This window comes from Strongylocentrotus purpuratus, unplaced genomic scaffold, assembly GCF_000002235.5.
Source record: "Strongylocentrotus purpuratus isolate Spur 01 unplaced genomic scaffold, Spur_5.0 spur5_scaffold_2, whole genome shotgun sequence".
Taxonomy (NCBI): domain Eukaryota; kingdom Metazoa; phylum Echinodermata; class Echinoidea; order Camarodonta; family Strongylocentrotidae; genus Strongylocentrotus; species Strongylocentrotus purpuratus.
The window spans coordinates 38741750-38768998 of NW_022145605.1; the positions used below are offsets into that span (position 1 = coordinate 38741750).

At 38.0% G+C, this 27249-nt stretch overlaps 2 protein-coding genes across 3 annotated transcripts in view; one reads left to right on the forward strand and one right to left on the reverse strand.

The window, feature by feature from the left end:
* Nucleotides 1–784: 784 nt before the first annotated feature.
* LOC591488 (nucleolar complex protein 4 homolog) lies at nt 785–19170 on the reverse strand. 2 transcript variants are annotated; one of them, XM_030992390.1, is made up of 11 exons: nt 19007–19170; nt 11218–11424; nt 10314–10418; nt 9857–10009; nt 8767–8904; nt 6820–6982; nt 5791–5851; nt 5125–5235; nt 3347–3510; nt 1810–2000; nt 785–1012 (listed from the first exon to the last, which is right to left on the reverse strand). In XM_030992390.1, exons 1-11 carry the CDS (start codon nt 19157–19159, stop codon nt 893–895), a joined length of 1566 nt encoding a protein of 521 aa, XP_030848250.1. In that variant the 5' UTR covers nt 19160–19170; the 3' UTR covers nt 785–892. The 2 variants fall into 2 exon arrangements, with proteins under 2 accessions (XP_030848250.1, XP_030848249.1); XM_030992389.1 differs by having other exon boundaries at nt 10314–10421.
* A 1915-nt stretch (nt 19171–21085) lies between these two features.
* Nucleotides 21086–27249, forward strand: part of LOC587817 (LIM domain kinase 1) — a 44999-nt gene continuing 38835 nt past the window's right edge. The window contains exons 1-2 of the mRNA XM_030992386.1: nt 21086–21233; nt 23572–23674. Of these exons, the coding sequence (XP_030848246.1) occupies nt 21218–21233; nt 23572–23674 (119 nt within the window). The 5' untranslated portion in view covers nt 21086–21217. The remainder of the gene's footprint in view (nt 21234–23571; nt 23675–27249) is intronic.

Consider the following 27249-nt stretch of genomic DNA (forward strand, 5'->3'; position numbering starts at 1 on the left):
ACCTTTAGTGGGCGAAAGGATAAAAAGGGAATATCGAGACTTTTACAACCATAGTATCTAAAACTTTTGCTCAACATATAACTGGTGCCATTAAATAAAAAGAAAAACAGGAAATAAAAGGAAACGCAGTTACAACTGTCTTTGTCCAGAGAAGCACAGTAAAATTTGTGCATCCTATGCTCAGATTGCTCCAATATTATTATTCTGGTGTGAGCCACCTGGCCAATACCAAAGATATCAGGTACCCATTTACACCTGGTCGAGATTGGCAATGTCCATACAATGGAAGTTAGTGGCAGAGTGAGATTCTAACCCTAAACTGCTTGACTGAAAGTCATGTGGCTACTGTGACACGGCCTCCTGATAATTTGTGGAGGTTTTGTGCACCATGTAATTTGATGCTCTTTTCCTAACAGCTTTAATAACACGACAGTCTATCAGAGAAAATGAGTATGGTAAAACCAGTCACTCAAAGATTTGTTACTTTTTTGAGGCACTTCGTGTTCCTTTTGAAGCGCAATTTTGTTAGGGCTTCAATATTACACCATATCACAGACACTGATAACACGTAGGGCCGTACATCTCAGATTTAACATTGGGAAACAATGCCTTTAAGCAAGGAGCAAACTTGGGACCTCTAAAGGCTCTTATGTGAGCGCCAAGAGCCTTCACCAAAGTATGAATGTTCCCTTGCATGTACAGTCAAACCTGTCTATAACGACTGCCCAAGGGAAACACAAAAAGTGGTCTTTATAGACAGGGTCTTTCTAGACAGGTTCCTTTACTACATGTTTCAATGAGAAATCATTTTCAAGGGGGAAAAAATGTGGTCCTTGTTGACAGGTGGTCTTTGTAGACAGGTGGTCACTAAAGCAGGTTTTACTGTAGTTGATCAAACCACCCAGAACCTGGCATCAAACATGTCCTGACCTCCTCCTCCTAGTAGACCTTTGGCTGGTTCAAACTCCAGGGGCATCGTCTTCATCTTCTTCTTGGTTTCCTTAGCAACCATCTAAATAGTAAACAGACACACAATGATAACTGTATAAAATTCTGGCATGACGAAAATCGAACACTGTGCAAAACCATCTAAAGAGTAAACAGACACACAATGATTACTCTATAAAATTCTGGCATGATGAAAATCGAACACTGTGCAAAACCATCTAAAGAGTAAACAGACACACAATGATTACTCTATAAAATTCTGGCATGACGAAAATCGAACACTGTGCAAAACCATCTAAAGAGTAAACAGACACACAATGATTACTTTATAAAATTCTGGCATAATGAAAAATAAACACTGTGCAAAAGTTTAGGGTAATCCTGAGTTCTTGTTATGGGAGTACTTTTGAAGTGTACAAATCACAAAAAACATGTTTTGATCTTGAGGGGACCTACTCTTGTCAAGATATGAGATACACATAGATATACACATATGGGACTACATAAATACGTTCATAACACATCTTTCAAATGAACATTTCAATGCATGCATGCATCTATTTCACTTACAGGAAGAAAGCTAGCTGTCCTTTATCCAAACATATTGTATTCAAATTCTTGGTAGGATGCGACCGTCATTGTTGGTCAAACAGGTTTTTAGCGTCAAGTAACGCCTGGCTCGAATGCTCTCCGGGGAGTGGAGATTGTGCACACAGTGTGTGCGGGCAAGCACTGAATCCAATGACCGGGGTAACAGTATATCTGTAAAGCGCTTAGTTACATTGTATTATTAAAGCGCTATATAAGCAGAATATTATTATTATTATTATTATTATCAAAGGAATGGAAAAGATGGATTACCTGGGGTATGGTGAGGTCCAGGTCCAGGTCCCATTCTACTTTGGGGAAAGGTTTCTCAATGTTTGCTGCACTCCTAGACACACCAGGGTCATAGTGGGACTTCAGTGTTTGGATCTCCCACAGGGAGCTCTCAAGGGCATTGCACTTGGCTGGGTTAGGCTCATCCATCTTGTAAGGGTCATCAGAGAGCTCTGGAGAACGAGAACGAGAAGTTGTTCAAGAGTTAGAAATCTTTAATTAATCGTTAGGGGGATAGTGTGACTTCAATATCTGGATTTCCCACAAGGAGCTTTCAAGGGCATTGCACTTAAATTCCCTCTGCACCAGTTTGGCCAGGAGGGATTGGACCACCCAGCTTGGTCACTGACAGGTGGTTAGAAAAAAGAGGATCATCGGGGACCAACAGACACCACTTAGGCATTGTTTTCTATATAGAGGGAGCTAGTAGCTACAAGTAGTGCAGTGGGGCTTTAAATAGGTCAGGTTCAGCCACCTTGTAAGGGTCATCAGACAGTTTTGGAGTGGCAGCGAGAGTGGTTGTTTTTTTAGGAATTAGGAAGAGGTTGATTAAAGTATAAAGGGAAATCAAATCATTGTTTCAATTTATTGCTTTCCTACAGGGAACTTTTAAAGGGATTGGGTAACTTTGTCTCCGATTCTGAAACAAAATCCTGGATTTAGCTCATGCTGCAATGCATAATTATAAACCTTTAGGTCAGTCAGGAACCCCATGACTTTTACAAGCAGATCGCCTGTCTGATTATCAAGATATTTACGATTGGAAATAGAAATTTAAACATTTGTTTTCCTAATGTTTTTTGTTATAATACTACAGTCTATTGGGAAAAATGGGTCACTCAAAGAGTTTTACTTTTTTGAGACACTTCATGATAACATTGAAGTGCCATTTTTTAGGGCTTCAATATAACACCATATCACAGACACTGATAACACGTAGGGCCACGCATCTCAGATTTAACATTGTCAAAGTGACTCAGTAAGATTGCTGAAGTTAGATGAAAAAACTGCTTCTATAAAATGTTATTTACTTTATTCCTTTTACTGAACTAACCCTCTGACATGCAAAAAATCCTGATAAAATTCTCAAACCACAAAGAAATCTATGGTTTTCCTTGAAGGCGTCACTGTCAAAACCCTCTAAGAGTGATTAACTGTAAATTCTCCCAACCATTTTCCATGAAAAAAAGACATAAAACAGGCTATTAAAAATCTGTCAACTCTTAAATGTCTGGAATGGTATGTAGAGTCAATTTATTGCTTTGTGACGATTTACATTCACCTAAAATGTAATTAAATTGTAATAATATAGTTGGGAGAATTAAGGAATTGATCAGATCAGTTTTTCCCAATTTGTTTTATTAATAATGGTTCGTTTTCACTCAAATTTTCAGATTATCTTTAATTGTACATCTATCATTGAAGTCACTACCTTAGCACCAATATCTCTCATCTGAACAATGTTACCAAGTCCTTTTAATTATAAGCTGTCTGATAACGAATTCTAACGATGACTCACCCCTGGGGCCATGAGGCCTGTGTACCAGCACCTTACAGTTCGGATGTCTCATCAGAAGATTACAAACAAACGGAATGAGCATCATTAGGGCATGTGGGGGCGCTGTTAATGAGAGCCTTGATAACCTCTTTGCAAAGGCCGCCACAACATATGAAGGTAAATGCCTGGACAGAGAATAAAGAAACAGATTTTCCACAATCATATGAAACTAGATGGAATTCGACTGCGCGCAGTTAAAAATGATGCCTCCGTCATAGAGCAATTTTACAAACCAAAACAGAAGAAATTTTTCGGATTCAAGTTCAATTGTAATCCATTGACAGGTTCTCAGAATATCGTGATTACAAGCAATTTCTCATATACATATATGACCCTTTGATCTTTGACCTCATGACCCTAAAATCTACTCAGTTCATTGGCTCTGCAAGATGTCCTGAGTTAAATAGTAATCCATCTGTCAGTTCTAATGAGAATGCATTCACAAGCTATTTTTGCATACATAATGAGCCCATGATCTTTGACCTTTGACCTTATGAACCAAGAATCTACTCAGTTCATTGGCTCTGCAAGTAACATACATGACCTAATTTTGGCAGGAATCCATCAATCGGTTCTTGAGATAACGCGATCACAAGCTGTTATTGCATACATAATGTGTGCTGTGGCCTATGACCTTTGACCTCATGACCACTAAATCTAATCAGTTCATCGGCTCTGCAAGTAACATACATGACCTAAGTTTGGCAGCAATCCATCAATCGGTTCTTGAGATAACGCGATCACAAGCTGTTTATGCATACATAATGAGCCCTGTGACCTGTGATCTTTAACCTCATGACCCCAAAATCTACTCAGTTCATTGGCTCTGCAAGATACATACATGACCAAAGTTTGGCAGGAATCCATCAATCGGTTCTTCAGATAACGCGATCACGAGCTGTTTTTGCATACCTAATGAGCCCTGTGACCTTTGACCTTTGACCTCGTGACCCCAAAATCTAATCAGTTTATCGGCTCTGCAAGATACATACATGACCAAAGTTTGGCAGGAATCCATCAATCGGTTCTTCAGATAACGTGATCACAAGAACGGGACGTACGTACAGACGTACGTACGTACGGACAACCCGAAAACATAATGCCTCCGGCTACTTCGTAACGGAGGCATAAAAATATAACCATAGAAGAAATCACTGAAACCCAATCAGTTCGATTGTTATTGTTCATGTCGAGGGGTCAGTGACACAAAGACAAAACTCCATTATGAGAAAAAGTGGTTTATGTTTCACTGAGCACTTGGTCCTTAAGGAGTTAAGTCTATGTTTCTCTAGCCATTGACTTCAATGGGGTGTTGGGTGGAGTTAAGTCTTTGTGTTTCCTGGAAAGCCCACATTTTTCTGAACATTTTGATATTAAATACTCATTTGGGTAAAATACAGAGTTACGTCTTTGTGTCACTGATGTTTTCTCCTTGTTTATCCTTTAGTGTGCATATGGTCATGTACACACTAAAGGATAAAAGAAATATCAATGATTTTCCAGATGAATATATCAAAATCACTTAAATGAAACGGACATGCCAGCGGTTTAGAAGAATTTTTGAGACCATTCTTCCACAAGATAATGATGTTTTACAGCACAACACAAGCAGTTTTATAACAGCTACAATTTCTCAATAAGCTATTGACACATATATTGTCCCCATCTTAACATGAATATGCACTATTTCTTCTGTATTTCACAACCAAATAAAATCTTAAATCCTCAGTTCCACTTACGTTGAAGATAAGAACATGTCCGCAAGATGAAAGAACCTGGCCTTGTACTTGACATGGAAGAGAGAGGGCTCAAACATGGCATACAGCTTGGTGAAGAAATCAGGATACTCTCTACAAAATAATCAAACAAATCACACAATGCGAAACAACCCATCAATATGTCATTTACAATAACAAAGAGATAATGTACAGGTACTCCATCGATCTGATAAAGAATTTGTCGACTAAATTCTTATTTCAAATCCACTGACTGCAACTTCAAAACAACACAACTTCTCAAATGACTTTCAAAAATGTGCCACACTCTGACCATAAAAAAGATCAACAATTTAATACATGTAGGAAAATAATGCTTCACATCCATGTTCTTGCACTTTAGATCCATTATTCATTTGGTTAAAGCCTCACTGCACTATTTGTAGCTACTTGCTCTCTCTATACAGAAAACAATGCCTAGACGGTGTCTGTTGGTCCCCCATGATCCTCTTTTTATTATATTAATTGAGAGCTGAGTTGATGAGATAATCACCTGTCAGCAACCACGCTGGGTGGTCTAATCTCTCCTGGCCAAACTAGTACAGACAGGCTTTAAAACAACTCCATGAAAGAATAAAAGCAAGGAGGTCCACATAAAGGGATGTTCATGAAGCAAGAATGAATACTTACAGATTATACTGATTGATGAGAATGAAGAGGCCATTCAAAGCAAGCAGACTAATAGCTCCACCTGAATAACGAAATAAAATAAATAGTACTTGTACAAATGTGAATGTTTCCACATAGAATTGTGCAGAGCTAATAAGCAGTCATAATCACTATGCAATTGTCATGCAAAAATTAAACATACATTTGGCAGAAAATTTATTCTCTATTTCTGGTATAGAATATTTCAATTGTTCTTTTTTGCACTGATAAGTAAATTCCACACAGTAACCAATAAAATATCTTCTAATCAAACTCATTATACTACAGTATATGAGACATCTTCATTGTCAACGGCTACAAATTGCTTTGTCTAAGAGTTCAACATTTCTGAAGATTTAAATATCATCACTCCAAAGGTTTGTAATGCAGAAACACACCTGTTTTATATTCGTAATTACAAATCCTCAGGAAAAATGAACCTTAAATACTTTTTGGAGTTCTGAAACTTACAAAAACTTCAGGAAAAAATTCCCCCCCCCCCCCCCCTTCCCAGACCTGCCAACCTCTGGAGTTCAAAAACTGTATTCTTTAATCCCAAAAGTTGTATTTTACTGACAAAAGTTGTATTCTTAAAAATAAACACGGACTGTTACGCGGATCAATGCCTCGTACAGTTCCTACTTACAGAAAGAATTTTTTTTAAGGATCATCGGTTGAATAAGCATGATTTCATTACGACTGGTGTGTTCGTTGAACCAATGAACATCCCCAAATTGCCTATGTGAGATGCTTGTGGGATACTTTTCAGGACAGAATTGGCATTTTACCATTGAAAATGGCATACACACACACACACACATAATACTATTTAAAATTAAACAAATTATTAAAAATATTATTTAAAACAAAAAAACAAAAATTTTAAAAGTTAAATCGTACTGTCGTATTTGCTTCTAAAATTTGTACGAAATACGACTATATCGTACTGGTTGGCAGGTCTGCCCTCCCTCTTCCTGGCAAAATCAATTTAAAAAGTAAGTCAATACCAACCTATATCATAAGACGCTGTGAGGAAATCAGTGAGATGGAGGGGTGTCGTCATGTGAGGCATCACATTCTCGTGGATATTAATGAGAATCTGTTTGTAGACCGAGTTAGGGAGGGGAAACCTCAGGAAAGCCAGCCAAGCGTTGGTGAAGACTCTGCGATGCTCCTAAGGTGACATGGTTCAGAAAAAATGGATTAATCAGTTGGGAGAGGAAAAGAATATATTTCTTTTAAGATTATTGCAACAGGGAAACCGTAAGGATAGCCAAGCGATGGGTGAAGACTCTGCGATGGTTCAGAAGCAAATGGATTGTTCAGATGGGAAAAAATAGAATATTATTTTTCTACAAAGATATTGTGATCAATTGATTGATTACAAGTGCAAGCAATATCTCTAGTATATTCATAAAACATCACTAGGCCTAGTTGCAAACTAAATACTTATCATAACATACGCAATTAGGTTGAGCAAGGTTTTATACGTATGGGCCAATCAGTCCAGTGTACAAATGAGATGTATATCATAATTTTATGACCTGGATTTCTTACAAATCTAAGCATAATGTATTTTAGTGCATATCTAAATCAACATACTATCTCTCTATGAGAGACGTACACAATAGTAATGCAAACAATAACTTGTAACGTGATACAAATACATTAGAATATGTTTATTATATATTGTCGAAAAATTAAACAAAATCTGAAAGGTTGTAAAATATTAGCTCAAATATTACCATGTGAGGTAAACTAACATACATCAATGCAAGGTTTTCAAAAGCATCCAAATTTGTTTTATTTCTTATATCAATGTCAAGTTCAAGTTCAAGTTCAGTTTATTTCACATCCAATAAAAAACTTACAGCATTATAACATGCAGAATACAATTATACAAAATGCAATATATATAAAAATATAATAAGAACAAATAAAACAACAGTAACACTAAAAATGATTAATGGGTGGAGTAGGGATGTGAGGGACCAGAAAAGGCGATTGACCTATCTAGGCTGGTCCCCTTTTTCTACAACCCCAAAAGTAAAATCTTCAGTAATTAAAAGCAAAATATTGACAATATAGACATTACCGGTACATTAACTAATGTCAGAAGTTTGAACCTCTTGGTAACATTGACTGGATACCAAGGTTCTCAATAAACCACTGGATTTAATCTTGCAAGGATTGTAGGAAGGGTGAAAGGCACCATACAGCCTCTCCCCTGCTGGAATCATCTTGCATTATTTCATCACAAACAAAACAAAACATTATACTGCCTAGACCGAACAGGTGTCATTTGAATATCCTGTAAGAATGCAACTACTAACAGTTGACAACTAAATCTTCTTCTCTTATTTGTCAGCTTTCTTTCAGACCTAATTGCTGTAAGGTTGGATTTAAATGCCAACTTTATTAGAGGAGCTTGCGCCTTTGAATGTTTTTTTAAAGAGATATATGGCGCCATACAAATGCTGTGAATCATCATCATCGTTTCCATTTTATCTTAAAGATAAAGTTGAGTTCTGGGCAGGCGATTGCATGGTGAGAGAAAAGGTGTGGAATGGATCAAAAAAAAGTTGATCATGTAGCATGTAAGTATTGGTGTGCACTGCAAGGTTATTGAGTCATCAAAATCATAATCAATTTGGCCCAGTCTTGGTCAAGTAACAAGTACTGTACACAGAAAGATGTATATGGGACTACACAAATGGTGTCGGGGCTACTTACCTTGATTTCCTTATCTTTCTATGCTCATTACTCAGCTAGTATACATTTTCTACTAAAATTGTTTGGCAGATGACATTTATTTGTAGTCTTGAACATTCAGTGTAAGTTTCGTTTGATTCTGTGAGAATTCCTTTTCTTTTTTTTTACCAGAACTCAAGTTTATCTTCAGGTAATCAAATATATCTTTATTAAGTCCTAGTTCACATGAATTTTAATGCTTCTCACTTTGAGGTTCATAATCTTCCCTCCTTCGTCTGGATCAGGAATCATGCCCAGAAAGTTGTTGATGCTCTCCTCATCCGTTGGCATGGTTACTGTATGCAAGAGATTCACAGTGTTGTTACACAGGGTTGTCATCTCCATCTAATATGCAATGAGCAATGAGATAAAAGGTATTGATCAGAGTCAATTTTTTAAATATTTTTAAATCTTACTCTCTAGGAGAGACGTACATACAAATGTAATAGTAATGCATACCATAACTTGTAACATGATACATATACATCAGGAATACTTGTTTTTATTATTGTTGAAAAATCAATGCAAGGTTTTAAAAGCAGCAAAATTTGTTTCATTTCTCATATCAATGTCAGAGGTTTGAACCTCTTGGTAACATTGACTGGATACCAAGGTTCTCAATAAACCACTGGGTTTAATCTCGCAAGGATTGTAGGAAGGGTGAAAGGCACCATACAGCCTCTCCCCTGCTGGAATCATCTTGCATTATTTATCACAAACTAAACATACATACTAAACATACGTAGCTACTAGGAGGGGCTCATAAATCATCTGATATGCTTATTTGATATTGAAGATCTTACACAGATAATCTGTTTATACACAAAATTAATGAAATTGCATATACTCTTTTGTGAAAATGTTTTTTGTCTTATGCATAAGTGTCTAAAATATCTATATTTATCACATCAAACATTTCCTATGGATGATCTGGGCCTCTTCTTATAAGAGTTGCAAACTTGCGATCGATTAGAGGACTTTGATTGATTCGTATCAATTACAACTCTTTATATGACGGGGTTCTGGTTTATAAATACACCTTTTTTATAATTTCATTCTTTGATAGAACACACAGTAGGCTAGTTTTCACATGTTAACTACCTGATTAATCTGTACATTACGGATAGCCAAGCAGATCAGTGATATGCGACAAGTTTCTATAATACAATTATTTAAATGTAAGTATCACTCTAAAATGTATAGAACTGTAATGAAAACAAAAAATTGTTAAAGCTCAACTATGCCTTGAAAAATTACTCCGTCTTATTTGAAGGCATGTACATAATCTATTTCTTACCGGGTTGAGTTTTTCTTTGGCTTGCTTTGATATACGATGTTGAACGTGTTGCAATACATGGTATCTGACATCATCATACTCCATATATTCCTTACACCGACCAATCAGCTCACTGAACACTACAGTCTTTGAAAGTAGCTGTGGCACCAAAAGCTGTTAAAGGTGACACAAATAAAGAATTTAGACAATAAGGTATCATATTAATATTCATATGGTAAGATTGAATATTGGTAAAAGTACTGTAACACAAGAAATGGTCACATATCAATGCAGCAATAATCTTGTGTGAAATCCACAGCAGTTCCCAGTTTTAATGTATGGATACAAAAACGTCTGCGATGTACTTTCAGTTTACAAAAAGTTGATTAAATAAAAAAATTGGGGGGGGGGGGTACAATTCCTTCATCTTGATGTTAATTAATAACGATGTTCAAACAAATAGAAGGGATATACTCACAGCAATAATATGAATGGGAAAGAAGTAGTTTGAAGATGAGCCCTCCTTTTTAAAAGGATGCTTTGATTCTTCTGCCACAAACTTCATCAGTGTTCTCAAAGCAAGCTCCTGTAACAGAAATAAAACACAAAAAACGTGATAATCTTGATCAATGAAATATATAGGATTCCTGAATGTTTAAGCGGGAGCATTGTTAAGAAAATCTACCGATCTGCACTGCACCGACAACAAAAAGAGAAAGAGAAATTGCATGCAAGTTCAGTTAGCTTCCTTATCAAAAGACAAAAAACACCAACGACTCTCTCTCTTTCAGATTCTATCACTTTCATGAATTAATATAATAAAAACGTTACTTAAAAAGCACTTACCACCGAAGTCTCTAAGCGCTAAATGAATTGCATTTAGTTCGTTGTTTTCTTATAACCATTTCTCTTCCTCTGCTCTATTTTTATTTTCTCTACATCAACATCTCCTTTCTGTCATTATTTTTTTCCTTTTTTTGTTCTTTTTCCCTTCTCCTTCTTTTTCCCCTTCTCTTTTCTAATATATTTCCTCTATTTTCAGTTCCTCACTTTCTCATATACTTGTTTTCATTCTCTTCCTCTTTCTCTTTACTAACTAAACAGTTTTGTTCTTGTTGATCAAATATCTTGACTCTCTTCTCTCCTTCCTCTACTTTCTCTCTGTTCCCTTCCTCTTTTTTTTTCTGTTCTCCAATCTTCAGTTGTTCTTGTCTATATTCCTCCTCTCTTTATGTTTCCTTTTCTTTCTTCTGCTCTACTTCCTTTCTCTCTCTCTACTCCTTTATATCTTCCTTTCCTTTCCTTTCCTCTCCCTTTCTCTCTCTCACACATTCCACATCTATAAAACCTTGATGAACCATCGTATCTCAAAGATGACCTACCTGCAATACGGGTACCGTCACAAACGTCCCCACCACATTGCAGAGGCACCTGATGGCATCGTTGTACCTGGCCTGCAACCAGAGCCGATACTTCTCCTTGCTACCCGACACACCAGGGGCTGGGATCATCTCATCCTCGGCCAGGAGATGACAGAAGATCCTCGAGGTAGACTGGATGGCGGCATTGACGATGTCCTTTTCATCATGCTGAAGAGGGAGTGAACAAGACAACAAACATTGAGTGAGTGAGAGTGAGAGAGACAGAGAGAGAGAGGGGGGGTGAGGGAGAGAGAGAGAGAGAGAGACATTGAGTGAGCAAGAGAGAGTGGGAAGGTTGGCAAATTTTATCAAATTTAATTCCTTTATTAAGTTTATTTATAGTTCATAACATAAATAATTTGTAACAGGATACATATAGATCAGGAATACGTATATTGTATATTGTCAAAATAAAACAAAATTGAATAGGTTGTAAAACATTAGCTCAAATACATGTGAGGTAAACTTACATATATAAATCAATACAAGGTTGTAAACTTATAAACATTGATACAAGGTTGTAAAAGCAGCAAAATTTGTTTTATTTCTGTTATCAATGTCAGAGGTTTGAACCTCTTGGTAACATTTACTGGATACCAAGGTTCTCAATAAACCACTGGATTTAATCTTGCAAGGATTGTAGGAAGGGTGAAAGGCACCATACAGCCTCTCCCCTGCTGGAATCATCTTGCTTTATTTCATGTGTACTCGTCAGCTAGACCGCATATACTGCCTTGTTGGTAGGTAACTTTGTTTGTCATGTCCGCTTCTAACCAAGGCTGCAAGGGAGTACACAAATGTACTTGTACATTTGCCATCCACACGGCTACAATCTCTCATAGTACTTGTATACACGGCCGCCATGTTTTTTTTCTTTGTACAGTAGGGGCGCTGGTCTGAGAATAAGGATTGTCTGCATTTAACGAGTATTGTCTTTGTAAACGCAGACCCATGAGTCCTCAAAAATAAGGATCTTCCGCATTTTCGCATACGTTTCAAATTTTTGATCGGCGCGTTGCCGATGCAAAAATTGATTCCGTGATGATTTTCTTGATGCATTTTACATTGACTTTGTACAGAGACTTTCACATTATGAGCGATAAATCCTCGGGAAGACGGACAACCCATAAAAGTAGATGGTGAACTAGGGTTATTTTCTTCCGCAGAATCCATTTTTCTAATCGCCAGCGGGCGGTTCGGAAACATAAAACCCGCAGATCCAGCCAAAAAAATACACGGGGGCGGAGGGCGGATTCGCCCCGGAAAGACCATAAACAGCCCCCGAAATAAGCTCAAAATCTGATTTCGGGGGCGACATCAAAAAGTGAAATGATCTCAAATCGCCCCCGTAACGATTACGAGCGGTCGCGCGCTCTCTTCTAGCTTCGTATTCATTGCGTGCATTTCTTGGTCCGCGCGCTGAATCTCCGTATAAAATTGTATACACAAAAATCGGTCGTAAAAAAACTCGAACCATATTCCATACCTTACCTGGCTTACCATGTCGCACGCAAGTACGCCAAAACACGTACATTTTCGCAGTTGCGAGATCGAGATGGAGCGTAGGGCTCGAGTTTTTGGCGGTCGATTTTGTTTTTGTAGAAGCTGAATCTAGACAATGAACCACTAAACATCGCGAAACTGCAATCAATTTCCATCACGAATTCACGATTGCTGCAATATTATAAAGTTTCCATAAATAGAGGTATGAAATTAAGGCCTATTTTGTGATGTTCTCGCCATGTTTACGTAATTTTGATAATCATTTCTTCAAAGTAAAGAAAATCAGACAAAATCACCGTGACTGACACGCATACAATACAGTGCATTGCCACTGTGTAGTGTGTGTGAGTTGAGCTGAGTTGCAGTTAACTCCAGGAAGCTCCAACACCGGCAGCGCAGGCGTCCGACGCCTGCGGCGCCGGTGTTGCAGTTTCCTGGAGTTACGTTGCAGTTATGCAGCAGTGTGTGAGTTGAATTGAGCTGAGCTCGAGTCGAAGAGATTTGACACTTTGAAATTGTTATCTGTTGGTTTGCATCATTATTGCCGCGATTTCAATATAGTTTCGTGAATAGATTTACGAAACCTGAGCTTAGAATTAGTAAAAGTATTACTAGACTCTAATGTCTACGTTTTTAAAAGACTGTTTGATTTTCTTGTGAAAATTTTACTTTGAAAAATGATTATCGGAATTCATGGCCAGAAATAATCACAATCTAGGGTCTATTATGTTACAGTTCTTGCATCAAATCAATGCATGAAAACTTAGTTATTGAACTAGAAAAAGGGGTTTCTTTTTTGATAGGCAATTACGAAGCAGGAAGCCCGAAACATTAGCCTACTAAACAAATCTCAACAAACTGTAGGCTTATCCTTTTATGAATTAATGAAAAAGTAGCCCCAGAAAAAAGAGCCCTCGAAAGTTGAAAAAGTAGCCCCCGAAAATTTCCAAAAAATTTGAAATGGAGCCCCCGAAATGAAAAACTTAATTTTTTGCCTGCGCAGATTGCTGATGAAAAAACGTCCGCGAAATGCAGAGGATCGTTATTTTAGAAAACGCATTTTGTCCAGATCTAACTAGAGTAAAGGAGCCGGTAATCGGCCAGCTCCTGTTTTCGGCCGATTGGTTGGATGCAAGGTAAAATTACTCTAAAATACATCGCATAATAGCATAACACATATCCCACACATACCATACCATGCCAGTGTCACTGAAGAACCACATTTGCAATGAAAAATATATCCTAAAATATCACATTTTAGCGATGTTACGCGTGTCTGTAAGAAATATGGGTACCATAAAATGAGCTTTATTTCAAGTATTTTTCAGATTTAGAGCCCGATTTTGTGCTAGTCGCAAGCTCAAAAGTATCTCATCGCATGTATTAAAGTAGATATTCATTGATTTTAAAAACTAACTTTATTTTTATTATTGCAAAGTTGAAACATTGATTCGTCAAGGTTATCAAAATTCAATGCTTGGAAACATTCGAAGTAATGATTATTATAAATTACAAAACGCTTAAAATACAGCCCCGGCATAGCACCTAAAGAGCTCTCCGAACGCTGCTGAGATTTGTGAGATCACAGTATGGACATGACTTGCACAAGCAGACGATGCCCCATGACATCTCACACATTTTCAGTGCCTGTGTTTTCATCTTCTCTTGAGTTCTTTCTCTTACTTCACTACCGTCAGGCTAAATGTATAATCTATTACCTCACTCTCAACCCTGCACATGGTTTTATTTTGATGACAAATGCAGCGATACAAATTTAACGGAATCTGTCGCTTGTAAACAAAATAAGACGCCATTGTTTAATCAGCTGCACACACCGGGGTATGTTCGGCGTTTCAAGAGGGAACAAATGCCGTCCTTAATATCATGCCGGGGTTTTTTCAATTTGGGAGTCTGGTTTCTTTGATTGTTAATTAACCCCTATCCTGTGTATTTACAAGCAAAAGATTTTAGTTATCAGAATCGGGTCATATCCCTTTTTGAAAGGTTTGACATGCCATTACATTTGTATACACTCAACTCATTATAATTTGAGAAATAATAGCTTTGCAATTATGTTCATTCTCTATGGGATGTCGTCTGCTTGGGCAGTGTTGGTCCATATAGTGACGTCATTAAAACATCGTTATTTTCCGGCGAATCTCTCGTATATCCCAGCTGCTATGGAGGTGGTTGTATTTGTATTTTTATACATCACCCGCTATGTAGTTGACCTAAAGCTTGTACGATGGCCATCTGTTAGCTTACCAGTTTCTAGTGATACATTAGTTGACATATTTGTGATTTTCTTTGAATTTCACCTTTAAATCAATGCAGCCGCACACCGCAACGCACACACGATATGTCTGTCTAATTCAGATTCCAACTTCCGATCACCGCTGTGCCTGTCTTCGGCCAGGCGAGCACCAGGGAGCTCCGGCGTGGGATACCTGCTCCACCCGCTTGTGCTGTACATCAGCGCGGAAACGCACGGCGCGCGCGAGCGCTTCCTATTGACTTTGTACATGCGGCCATAAACTGAAACGCTCGGCCGATAACTGGCTCCAAAACAGTGAAAATTGAAATGAATATTGTCATGGCAATTCGTGATTTTTTTCTGGGATTCTTTTTTTGTTTAAATAATAATAATATTTGCTTCATGATTTGAACAAGAAATGATAATAAATAGGAAGTAAAGATAGGCACATTCATGGGGCACTAGAGGGCGCTTCGGTCGCGTACGAAAATCTGAATGGCCTTGCTGCGGTGGGTCGGCAATAATCAGCCCAAAACTTGGATATGGGAGGTTGGAAGGATATATCTTTTTTATAATGTTATCCGGTCTTACCCTTAACCATCCTATGTTTAATCTATGTAGGAATAACATGCGAGTATGATAAGAGAAACATCGGGACCATTACTGAAGTAACTTTTAAAATATTAGCCTAGAAATGACCACCAAACGGAAAAAATTGACATTTTTTCCCGACAAATCTTCATAAAATCTGAGTTATAAACAATTCACATCTAGGTACACTAATACAAATACGATTTTCTGAAAATTCAGGTATGACTTTTTAAGTTTCTTTCAAGTATATTTCTGCGCATTGCAGCGCCAATATTCTTCACTGCTTCAAAATCACCCTTGATTTTTTTTTTTGCAACGAATTTGATACGAGGTCCGCGAGTGTTCCCCGTTCCTTGCGTGTTGAAAGTTTGTTAATACATAGTTTGCATTGACTCGCGCACGAAAAAATGGTCAAAAACAAAATGTCAAATGAAGAAATAAACAAGCTTTTGTATAGTTATAAGAGTTCTACCGAGGTTTCTTTGTCGATTTAATTTATTATATAGTCTCAATTAGAATTCAGAATTATCTCACTGAAAAGTTAAGAAACCGACGATGTTCTCGATCGTAGTTATTTTCATTTTGCCAGCAGCCGATCTAGCGTTGTTTGGGCAAAAAGCTAGGCCGCTGCCTTCCCAAAAAAAAAATGGCGCGCTGCGGAGCTCCGAAGCTGCGTTGGTATAGCTGCAAACTCTCAGCCGGCTAGCTCCCCACGACGGACCATTCGCGGTATGGTGAGAGTGTGTGTGTGTGTGAGGTATGATTTTGGATTCGAGAACGTAACGCAACCGTGCGCGTCATTTATAGAGCTGTCGAATGTGTACGACCAATTTTACATGTACGATTTTTAGTACAGATACTTGGTCAGTTTTCTTCTTATATCTTTGGATTTACAACATTTAAAAATATAATTTCTTCAAATCTGCTCCTGACTCGGTTCAGACTAATTGTCTGATGTGTTTTCAAGTCAATTTTTTGAAAATAATTTTTTGCATGAATTTGCCTAGTAAAGAGTCCAAAAAATAGGATTTTGTCTTAAGTGTAGGGTGTCTGAACGATTTTTCAATTTTCAATTTGGGATCGTTTTTCACCATTTTTGTTTGATATTTGAATAAAAAGTGTAATCAGAATAATACATTTCAAATTTGAAGCTTCACCGATGTTTCAATCAAAAGATACAGCCCCTCCAAAATGCTGGTATATTCATATCATTTTGGTCAAAATCGACGAAAAAGACGTCCACGCAGAGTGATGTTGTTTTGCTAAATTTAGCCAAACAGCTGTATCGCGCGATATGCAAGCGTATGCATATCGTACGCATGCTGCTAAGCCAATGCGCGACTTGCAAGCTTGAGCTACGCTGTCTCCGCGACACGTGCCATTGACTAGTATGGTTAGCGTTCGTCGCACAAAAAACCCGGAAGTGAAAGCACGTTATAGTCAATGGCAATATCGCGGAGATGTCTCCGCGATATTGCCATTGACTATAACGTGTATTCACTTCCGGGGTTTATGGTGGGAACGGCCATCCATACTTTCATTCACTATAAGCGCACATGTTACGCGATGTAACCATGGTTTGGACTGAGCGGAGCTCACGCCTCCCTAATTAGCTGATTCCAAAAATGTGGGAAGGGTATTTTTAAACTGTTGGGGCGAGTGATCTCTTGGGGCTAGCGAAAAAATAAGTGCATACATATTTTCCTTACGTCTAGCCGGACATAAGCCCGGGGGGCGCAGCTCAGGAAAGTGGCAAATTTTGGAGCTAGGATGCAAACAACATTTAAATCGCTGTTTTGACCAAGATATTTTGAGAATTTCGGGGGTGCGCCCCTTTGGGGAATATGGAGAAAAACCTGCTCTTTCATATGACACCTCATTTATTGAGTTTTACCTTCAGGATCACAAGCCCCAAAGGTTTGAATTTCAATTTTTTTCATAAAATCATTGACCAATTTTCATGGTCGCGCAATGCACGTAGACTGCATAGGGATGCGTGCAATCTCTATGGGAAGTATTTTAGCACACAACATCGGGTGCGCGATCAGACACCCTATTAAGTGGCCGAAAACTGGCTCCTTTAAAGAAAATAATAATAGCGAAGAGAAAGTATGCATGCGCGTACTTTCTCTTCGCCATATTGAATCAATGATACAACATGCATGGATGAATTGTCGGGGTAGGACGAAGAATCACCCCCTTTTTGGCTTTTTCCCATCGAAGACTTCTTCAAATCATAATTTCAAGTGACCAGCCAGACGCCCAGAGGAGATGAGCAACCTAGTAGATCTAAGTCAAAATTGTAATTACTCCCTTTGCATATTTTAAGATAATGTGGCCCAACCCGCTGTTTGAATTTTTTCAGATGCACCCGCTGAAGCTCCAACGGCGTCGGCGTCGGAGTTTCCTGGAGTTCCGCCGCCCGACTACTTCGGTGGCGGAGCTCCCTGGACTGGAGTTAGCTCTCCGACGGCGTACGGCCGACTCCCGTCTCTACTCTACTCTCTTGTCTAGCCTAGACCGAAAACTTCAGTCTCTCTAATCGTCGGTTGTTCCACTGAGACTACGTCTGGCTCCACTAGACCTCCGATTATAGAGACTGAAGTCTGGGGACCTCTTTCTGTGAGGCACTGTACGGAACAAATGGTTCGGTTCGACCGGACCGCGATGAATGAGATATGCAACGAGATTTTCACTCTTTACATCCTCATAACTGCTGCAATTACAACACAAATTAAAAATAACATATATATAGCTTATTTGACTTACGATAGCTTGCTCATTTAGATCCTAAATTAATGATTAATCCGAGAAAGTCTCGTCGTCAACATTATCCGTCTTGGTTTTAGTTGATGAATATTCATTTTTTCTTTTCGAGCGTCCAATAGCTACCGTAGCTACGTACGAGTCGGCCCAGCTTGACCAACGAACTCCCACGAAACGAGTGCTTTGATTGGCCATTTGGCTATGTTTTGGTAGGTGGACCCGGAAATATATCGGCCGCCGGGTAATATTTCGAATGCATGAACGTACTGCTTCGCGGATCTGAGATACAAATTGGATAATTCATATAAGTAAGTCCGTAAATTATGTATTTAATATTAAGTTATCAAATTTTGATAACTGTAATTAGGACAAATGACATACCGACCTAGACTTCTAATTTACATCTGATTTAGAAATCAGAAAATTAGATCTAAATAAAGAAAATCGGGGAGAAAATGTTTTGACAGAAAAAGCTGCCATTGTTGGCTATAGCTACCCCCACGGTACGAGATCTCTGGGTTGCCATCTGTATTGGGGAATGACAACAAATGTCAGTTTTATTAAAGAAATGACCCAAATCAGATGGTTATTGCTGTCTAGTCTAGCCTAGATCTAGTTGGGCTTTCCATATCTTACCTGCAGATATTCTAATATTTCAACAATGTTGTTGGAATTTTCTTTGCTGCCCAATACATCTTTCGCCTTCTGTTTGATGCTGGACACAAGTTTCTTTCTCTCTGCTCGGTTTGACTTCGATCCAACACGTGAGGGTTCTGTGAGCGCTGCCATCTTGAATGGCTAGAGCCTGTACGATGAGAAACCAGAGCTGGCGCTATAACTATATCTCAGATCATATGTAGAGATCCTCCTCCTCCTCCTCCTCCTCCTCCTCCTCCTCCTCTTCGTTTTTTTTTTTCGTCCTATTGTTCTACTTCCCTCCCCTCCGTGGCTCCGTATATCCCATCGATAGGCTTGACTAGTTATAAATGATCTCTCATGTCTAATTCATACAGTGGCGCAATGAGCAAAAAAAAAAAAAAAAAACGGAAAAATTATGTCATTTCAGCAACATTTGTAAATCACTGGTATCAAATCAGTATAATAAACCACGTTCGAATTTGATTACTGGGGGCACCCCCTCATCAGTACGACAGTGAATTCATTATGGTAAATAGTTAACAACGGTGTTCCCCCTACTTCTATGTAAGACGTGACTTAGGTTCCCGTTCATTATAGCTGGGCAATGTCACTGATTTGGGCCCATGCACTGGCTATTACCACGTGGAATGTCAAGTGTTATTTTAAGATACATGGGCCTGAGGTTATCATGTCAAAAATAGTCATTTATAATCTTTTTTTGGTGCACACCGGCCCGGCCACCCTCTTTTAATAGATAATGAGGCCACTAATCCCAGAAGGTCTATCATGATGTTTTGTTATTGTCTTAGATTAGTAAATTGGATCATAGATTATTTTCATTACCTCAATTTATTTTTTATTTTATCGGATCATGTTGATAAACCAGGCCGGGGCCAATGGCTTAATTTCAAATGAGAAGAAATACATATTCAATAGGCTTTCAATTAAATTATTGTTATGGTTTGCAAATGCCACAAACAAGAAAAATTTGGTGTACAACTGTTAAAACTTATTGCAGAGGGGGGGGAGATTTATGGTGTACTATTAGTATAATTTGAACCCACCGAATGGCAACTGAAAAAAGGAAAAGAGGGCCTGAAAAGAGAGCAGGAAAAAAAAAAGAGATGGAGATAGAAGATCCGTCGATCGATATATTATATAGGGATACAGATAGTCAAATGTATAGATTATGTAGATAGATATATAGATATTTATAGATGATTAAATCGGATTGATAGATAGATAGATAGAAATATATAAAGAGATAAAGATAGATAAATAAATCGAGAGAGAGAGAGAGAGAGAGAGAGAGAGAGAGAATGCATGGTACTGAAGAAAAGCCTCGTGAATAAGAATTAAGGGCACTTGCTCGAATTATGATCCGCCCCCATTGTGGCACCTGTTCGGTTTTAGGTAGGCTAGCTATAGTTCAGTAAGTTTCTACGGCCTTGTACAAGACAATAACAACAAAATGGGTGGACAGGTGGCAATGGGAACACGGCCGTAATGTTGTGAAGGCAAGAAGAAGAAAAAATTCGGACCCTCCCTAGCTTTCTGACAATCCTGATCTGGGACCCACTCTTGGCAAGTTGACAGAGTAGGTCTACCCATGGACCTACTAGAACGTCTACCATATCTTCCCCTTCCCGGTGATTGGGCCCATGTGGGCGGATCAGCAGGCGGCATGCAGGGCCAGGGGGCCAAAGAGGGGGCCCAATTGAGAAAATATTTAGCGGCGAAACAGCCAGGCAGTAAATAAGCGTTGGGGGGGGGGGGGGGGGTAAGGAGTACTAAAGTTTGTTTTGCCCCCAACAATTTTAAAATCGCACTCCCCACCCTCGAGGCGGCCCGTCTTCAAATAAAGGTAAAATTTACGTGTTTTTACTCGTTTTTTTTCCTCAGGGGCCCCCTGGCCCTGGATCCGCCACCGAATTAGCCATAGCCAGCAGTCTGATGCTATGAATATAAAATCAGTAATACGTTACTTGAAATGACTCACAATGTGAGTAAATAAAATATATTGTGCTGCCCTCCATCTCTCTGAAACTCCAAAACAACGGGAACCGGAAGACTTTCCAACCCGACTCGCGAGATGCGATCCACCATAATCGGCGTTTTATTGTTTAGCTTGCGATCGACAGCTAGTGCACCGCATTCTGTGAGATGCTTTTAACTTGCAAATCTTCCCTGATTTTCTTCTGATCCAAGATGACTTCAAAACATGGTATGGCTGATATTATATCGATATTGAATTATTTAAGTTTAGAAGGCGATGTGGGTTTCATGACAGGCTTAAATGTTTTTTACATTCGTTTACTCGGGGGTAAATTAAAACAGGTGGCCGCGGCCGCAGCAGTTGTTCCAGGGAGTGCAGTGATCGGTCGATAGCACAGCCGGAACAACGGGGTGGTTGAGCGTGAGACCTCGGTGTGTTCTTTCCTACATAACAACACACGAATGAGTGCAGTGAGGCCGAATTCATGATGTGAGAACGGTCGTGAAGCTTTGTTTGAGTAGATGTGTGACAGATTGTAGATGAGATGCTCAAAGTCAAGGCCAAGGGAACTAGGGATAGTTGTGAATCCCATCTTAAAGATAGCATTAGAAGACAGAAGAGTGAGAAGACTCATTGTTTGTCATTGATTTGTTGTGAAACGAAACTGATACAAGTGATAGAGTGAATAATCTAGTGATACTGATAATTATTAGCGATTAGTCTATAGACTCTAATTAGATCATCACAAAGGTATTTAAAATTAAATTTGAGGTTTAATTTGCAAAAGTAATACCAGTGTCTGACAGTCTGAGTGTCTATGTGTTTATGGTGTTTGTACCACTACATGACTTATGTGCAGATTTTCTTACTCTATTACTAATTAACCAATGAGGTGTCATACTAGCTACATGTATCTGTTATAACAATTAAAATGTCATCAAAATCAAAAGTGAGAAGAAAAAAAAGGAGTCTTGTCTGGGTTCTCGTGGAGATTTGGACACTATTCATCAATGTTTATACCAAGTGACTGACACAGACGGGTCAACGAACCTCCTCTTACAGAAAACTCATCAGCTTGAGTTTTCCCTCACCCGAGATTTGAAGACAAAATTCCCAGTGTTCCCACCAAATTTTGCTGCCAGGGAAACCTGGGGGGGGGGGGGGAGTTTCACAAAGACTAAGATCAGCTTTAAGTAAGACTTACATGTAACTATGGCAGGCCGTTCATGCCACTGGTTGCTCTCACCATTATGATCTTTAGATAATATTTTTCCTTCGATAATGAATTTTTCAAAAATGTAAATTCTGTAGATTTGTTACCATGATTTGGAAGTCCTTTAAGAGACAAATGCCATTAAGTGGTGAGAGCAAACAGTGGCATGAACAGCTTGCCATAGTTAAGTCCTAATTAAAGTAGATCTTAATCTCTGTGAAACACGCCTCTGGAGATCTACGTCACACATTAATTATTTATTAATTTGGTAGTTCAACCAAATCGGGTGTCGGTGAAGTTTTATGTAATTTACATGAAAACAGACTATTGTACACATGAAGATCTTCAAGATAGAAAAGATTATTGGTAGTTGATTTACAAAAAGATTGAACATTACCATTACAAATGTATGTGCAATAGATGGAAATTCTCAATGGCAGGAAGATATCCTTGTATTCGAGAATTATGTTTACTGACTCAGCACTGCTTTTTTTTCAATAAAAATGTTTTAAAGTTAGAGTGCCCATATGTTTGTGCAAGTACTGTATAATATGATAACATACTAATAAGGCAGTAACACAAAAGTACGATAGGGGCTTGTATGTCCAGACATTTAACAAAAATAAAACTCACTTTTGCCTTTCGATTTAATGAAAAATATATTGCATACAAAACTAACCATGTAAAGAATTTTGCAAGTAAACTTCTTCAAATTACTGTTTGAAATTGACTATCGACATAAACAACCTGTCCGGACGCACAATGTGTGGGTGTACATGTACTCCTACTCCACAAGAATGAGAATGAAAATCATGCAAATCTCAGAATAACCAGTTCTAATATATAACTTTTAAATGGGAATAGCAAATCGGTCGATTGTAGTCAAGAAACATTGTTTAAAAGATAAAGTAATATGAGTTTTGAGATGGCGCTATACAACATAAAGAGTTTATTAATTACAATTTCATCACTTTAGAATTGATTTCAACCGCGACAACGATAATTGAACATTGTAAAATCATATGCTTCCAATATGTTCATTTGAACCAAATTCATGACCCCATACCAAAACTTTGTATTAGTTTTGATATATTTGTGAGGAAATATTACAGTCTTTAATATTTTGTTGAAATGATTGAGAATAATTGCATAGTGCTAAGCGCATGATTTATATCATCTTACATTTTTTTTGTCAGTACCGGTACGTGTGAGGTGGTGTAATTAATCCCATCATTTTAACCCATTCCCCATCCAGTGACATTAGTTTCATCAGATGTTATTCTTCTTGAGTGCATTTCACTTCCCTTCACTCATGTTTTATTTTGTTTGTTTATCACCTCTCTCTCTCTGTAGACATCCCAGATGCTGGGCCCATCTGCGCCTTGTGCTGCAAGAAAATCACTGATGCAGAGTATGTGCAGGCGTTACAAAGAGACTGGCATTCATTATGCTTCACGTGAGTTCCCTTACAATCATTTTAAAGGGATTTGGGTCGTTAACTGTCTTAACTGTTTTTCCTCTGTCACTGAAGATGGATGTGAAAAATAATGAAGATGGAGGAGGAGGAGGAAAAGATGAAGGAGAAGATGGTGGTGGGAGAGGAGGAGGAGGAGGAGGAGGGAGGAAGGGAGGGAGGGAGGGAGGGAGGGAGGGAGGGAGGGAGGGAGGGAGGGAGGGAGGGAGGGAGGGAGGGAGGGAGGGAGAGAGAGAGAGAGAGGGAGGGAGGAAGGAAGAGAGAGAGAGAGAGGGGGGGGGGGAGAAGGAGTTGGTTCTTTAGTTGGTTATACAGTGAGCAAGAAAGTGTTCAAAGCTATACTCTCTTTACACTTTTCACAGTTTGGTATTCTAGTTAAAGACATGTACATGTATATGAGTACATACAGTGTAGTATCTTTTAAATTGTAAATATCACTGAATTGTATTTGAGGTAAAATTATCATGAATTCTGTTTTGTATGTTTTCTGATTTAGATCAATAAGTTAATAAGTTTGTCAATATTGATATTGAAAAAATACCAAGAAAATATCAATGGTTAGTTGCTTTTTATACATGTACATGTACATGTACATGTGTGTATTGTTTTGCTTCATATTGCTCTCAATTCTGAATTATGTTACAAACTACAAGTGTTTTTTTTAACTGCGACTAATTGTTCAAAAAAAATTTCTTTTGTGTTTGCAAGAGACCAATATATACATGTAGGTGTGGCTGCTATTAGAATTAAGTAAATGTGATTCTATTGGATATACCCGGATATGTGCAAATGACGCTCTTGAAACTCAAATTTCCCCACTTTAAATTGTATATAACCCAAAATTAAAGTTTCCATCTAAAATACCTATTTTTAAAGTTTCAAGTTTGTTATAACTTTATAAAACTCATGTATTTCCTGGACTTAAAGTATTGTCCACTTTATCCATTGTATTGCATTGTTTTACAAGTGGATGCAAACAAGAGATTTCAATGAATTCATTTCAAGTGGCTATTGAATGTTGGCTTAATACAAAAGTGTGATATTCTATATTCTAGGGATGGAAGTGGTGAATCAATTAAAAATGAGTCTTGTGGCATGATACGTCTGGTCTAGCGCTTGCAGCATAATTAGGCCTGTACTTGCCATCTGGGGACAATGGCGTATCATAACAGCTCTGTTTAATGAGAAAAATTCACCGTCTGCTGAAAGTGACACTTCCGAAGAGGCCGCACCAGGAGAGGAGGAGTGTTTGGCATTTTGAGGTTCTCTGGGGAGCAAGAGAATATCTTGTAAGGAAATACCGGCATGTCTACATTAAGGTGCACATCAATACATACTTGTACTTACCCAATGTTTCTGTTTGAACTTTAAAGCAGATCTCATAACTTGAAATTTATATGTTTAAAAACCGCAGATTTTCATTTACCGGTACATAAAACAATCAAACTCTTCACTCTTGTGAAACTTTTGAGGTTCTCTGGGGAGCAAGAGAATATCTTGTAAGGAAATACTGGCATGTCTACGTGAAGATGCACATCAATTTTTTACATAGATGTACTCCCCTAATGTTTCTGTTTGAACTTTAGAGCAGATCTCATAACTTAAAATTTATATATCGTTGCCCGGCTGGCTTTTGAATTATTCGCATTTAAAGATTTGTTTTATATTAAAAACTGCTTTCCGTCCCGAAAATTGGTTTAAAACTTAAAAGACTAATAGAAATGTTATAGTAGAACTCGGCCACAATTTTTTTCTCGGAAAGTCAGTTTTATAAAAGTTTGAGGCGATCTAGTGCTAACGCCCTCCTGCTTTAATAGCGCTTCATTTTTTACCTGAAATTCAAGCTAACGTCCTTTTGCCAGCCAGGTGACGTTATGTCTAAAATGGCAGATTTTCATTTAATTACAACATTCAAACTCTTCACTCTTGTGAAACTTTCTCATTCAATTTTCCATTAATTTGTTTACAATGTATGTGAATGTAAACATGTAGCTCTAGATGTAGAGAGAGAGATAGAAAGACAAAATGATAATAAAGTTAAATTATTGGTAAAAACTCTATCCATTTTAGAATCTATTTCAAGCCATCATAAGAATATGAGGTGAAATGAAAAATGAAGGCATTTATTTGGAAGAATGCCTTATCGTCCACACGCAACATAGTACTTATATTTGTACAATGCAGAAAGAATATTGGAACATACTGAAAAGTCTTCAACCCGTGACACACATGCTGTAGTATTTAGTGATTAAAGACCAATCATTAGAGGCCGGTAATGATTACCCCTAAAAGCCGCTGCCAGATGTACTGTATTTTCATCTCAAATTTTGTTGACACAGGAAGGCGAGAAAAACTTGATTAAAGGTTGTCTGAAGTTTAATAAAATTGACAAAGTGTGAATGTTGGGGCCTAGTATTAGTAAACGCAATTTGCTCTGATTTTCAGGATTGAAAATGTCACATTTTAATCAGGAAGGAAAATGAAGATATCAAACCCGATGAGACAGCTACAGTGTATCATGAAATCTTAAGTTTCTGAATTTTTTTATAGAATAGTCTTATAATTCATACCCCAAACACACCAACGAGCCTGACACCAAAACAGAATAACAACAAAAAATTACATGACCCCGAGTGGCTGAGAAACGGTTTGTTTGGAGTTGGTTTCGGAGTCAGTTTGGCTGTTATATAAAAGTCACAAATATAATCCTATTCCTGTAAATGTACATGTTTCAGTCATAATTAAAAATAATCTACTATACAAGTTCTCAGGAAATTATTTGCTCTCCAGAACCTGTGATGACTGTATACCTGACCTACACGTAGATGTACTCTGAAGGTAAAATGAAAGCTATGTTAGGATGCTATGTTAGGATTCCTTGAGACAGGCTTGCTGGTCTTGTGAATCCTCAGATCTTCTGAGGGTCCATACATGTAGGACCAACATGTTCAGTGTAATGGTCTGTTGTTGTTTTTATGGTGGAGGGAGACGGGGGGGGGGGGGGGGGGTGTTTGTCTGCTAGGGTGTTCCAGTATTGTCATTGTACTGAACCTCACTTACCAACCTCTACAATGTACATTTTTTTGTTGAATCCACCATTTCCGTTTTTGTTTGTTTGACCAATATTATCAAGTTTAAACTTTAAAGTTTAGTTTATTTCCACAATCTGATAAAAATACAAAACAATCAAAGGACAAACAAGAATACACCATAAATAAAACATAACAGATAATGGTGGGATCGACAATAGGCCTACAGGCCTGTCTATGGTCAATCCCTTAAGAATATATTATACAAAATCAGATTTAACAAAAACATGAACCAAGTACATGTAACTATTACAACAACAGCAACTACAATAACAAAACAAACCGTTGGTATGGTATATGTTGGTTTAAAACTGGAAGACTTTTGGTACATTTTAAGGTATTATCAACTAATAATTTGCAGTTAAACTTTAATCCGGTTTCATTCTTGGTCATACATGTATAAGTAGGGTTGACCACACTGAACTGAACTAGGGGTTATAATGACCACTTAAAACTCATCATTAAGTA

Bases quoted from the DNA above. Each gene is read 5' to 3' on its own strand.
- LOC591488 (XM_030992389.1), bottom strand. From the start codon at position 19,159: ATGGCAGCGCTCACAGAACCCTCACGTGTTGGATCGAAGTCAAACCGA. The intron at 6,983-8,766 runs GTGAGAAGCATT...ATGTCACCTTAG, and splicing joins GGAAGATTATGAACCTCAAA to GAGCATCGCAGAGTCTTCAC. The intron at 2,001-3,346 runs GTGAGTCATCGT...CTCGTTCTCCAG, and splicing joins CAGGCCTCATGGCCCCAGGG to AGCTCTCTGATGACCCTTAC.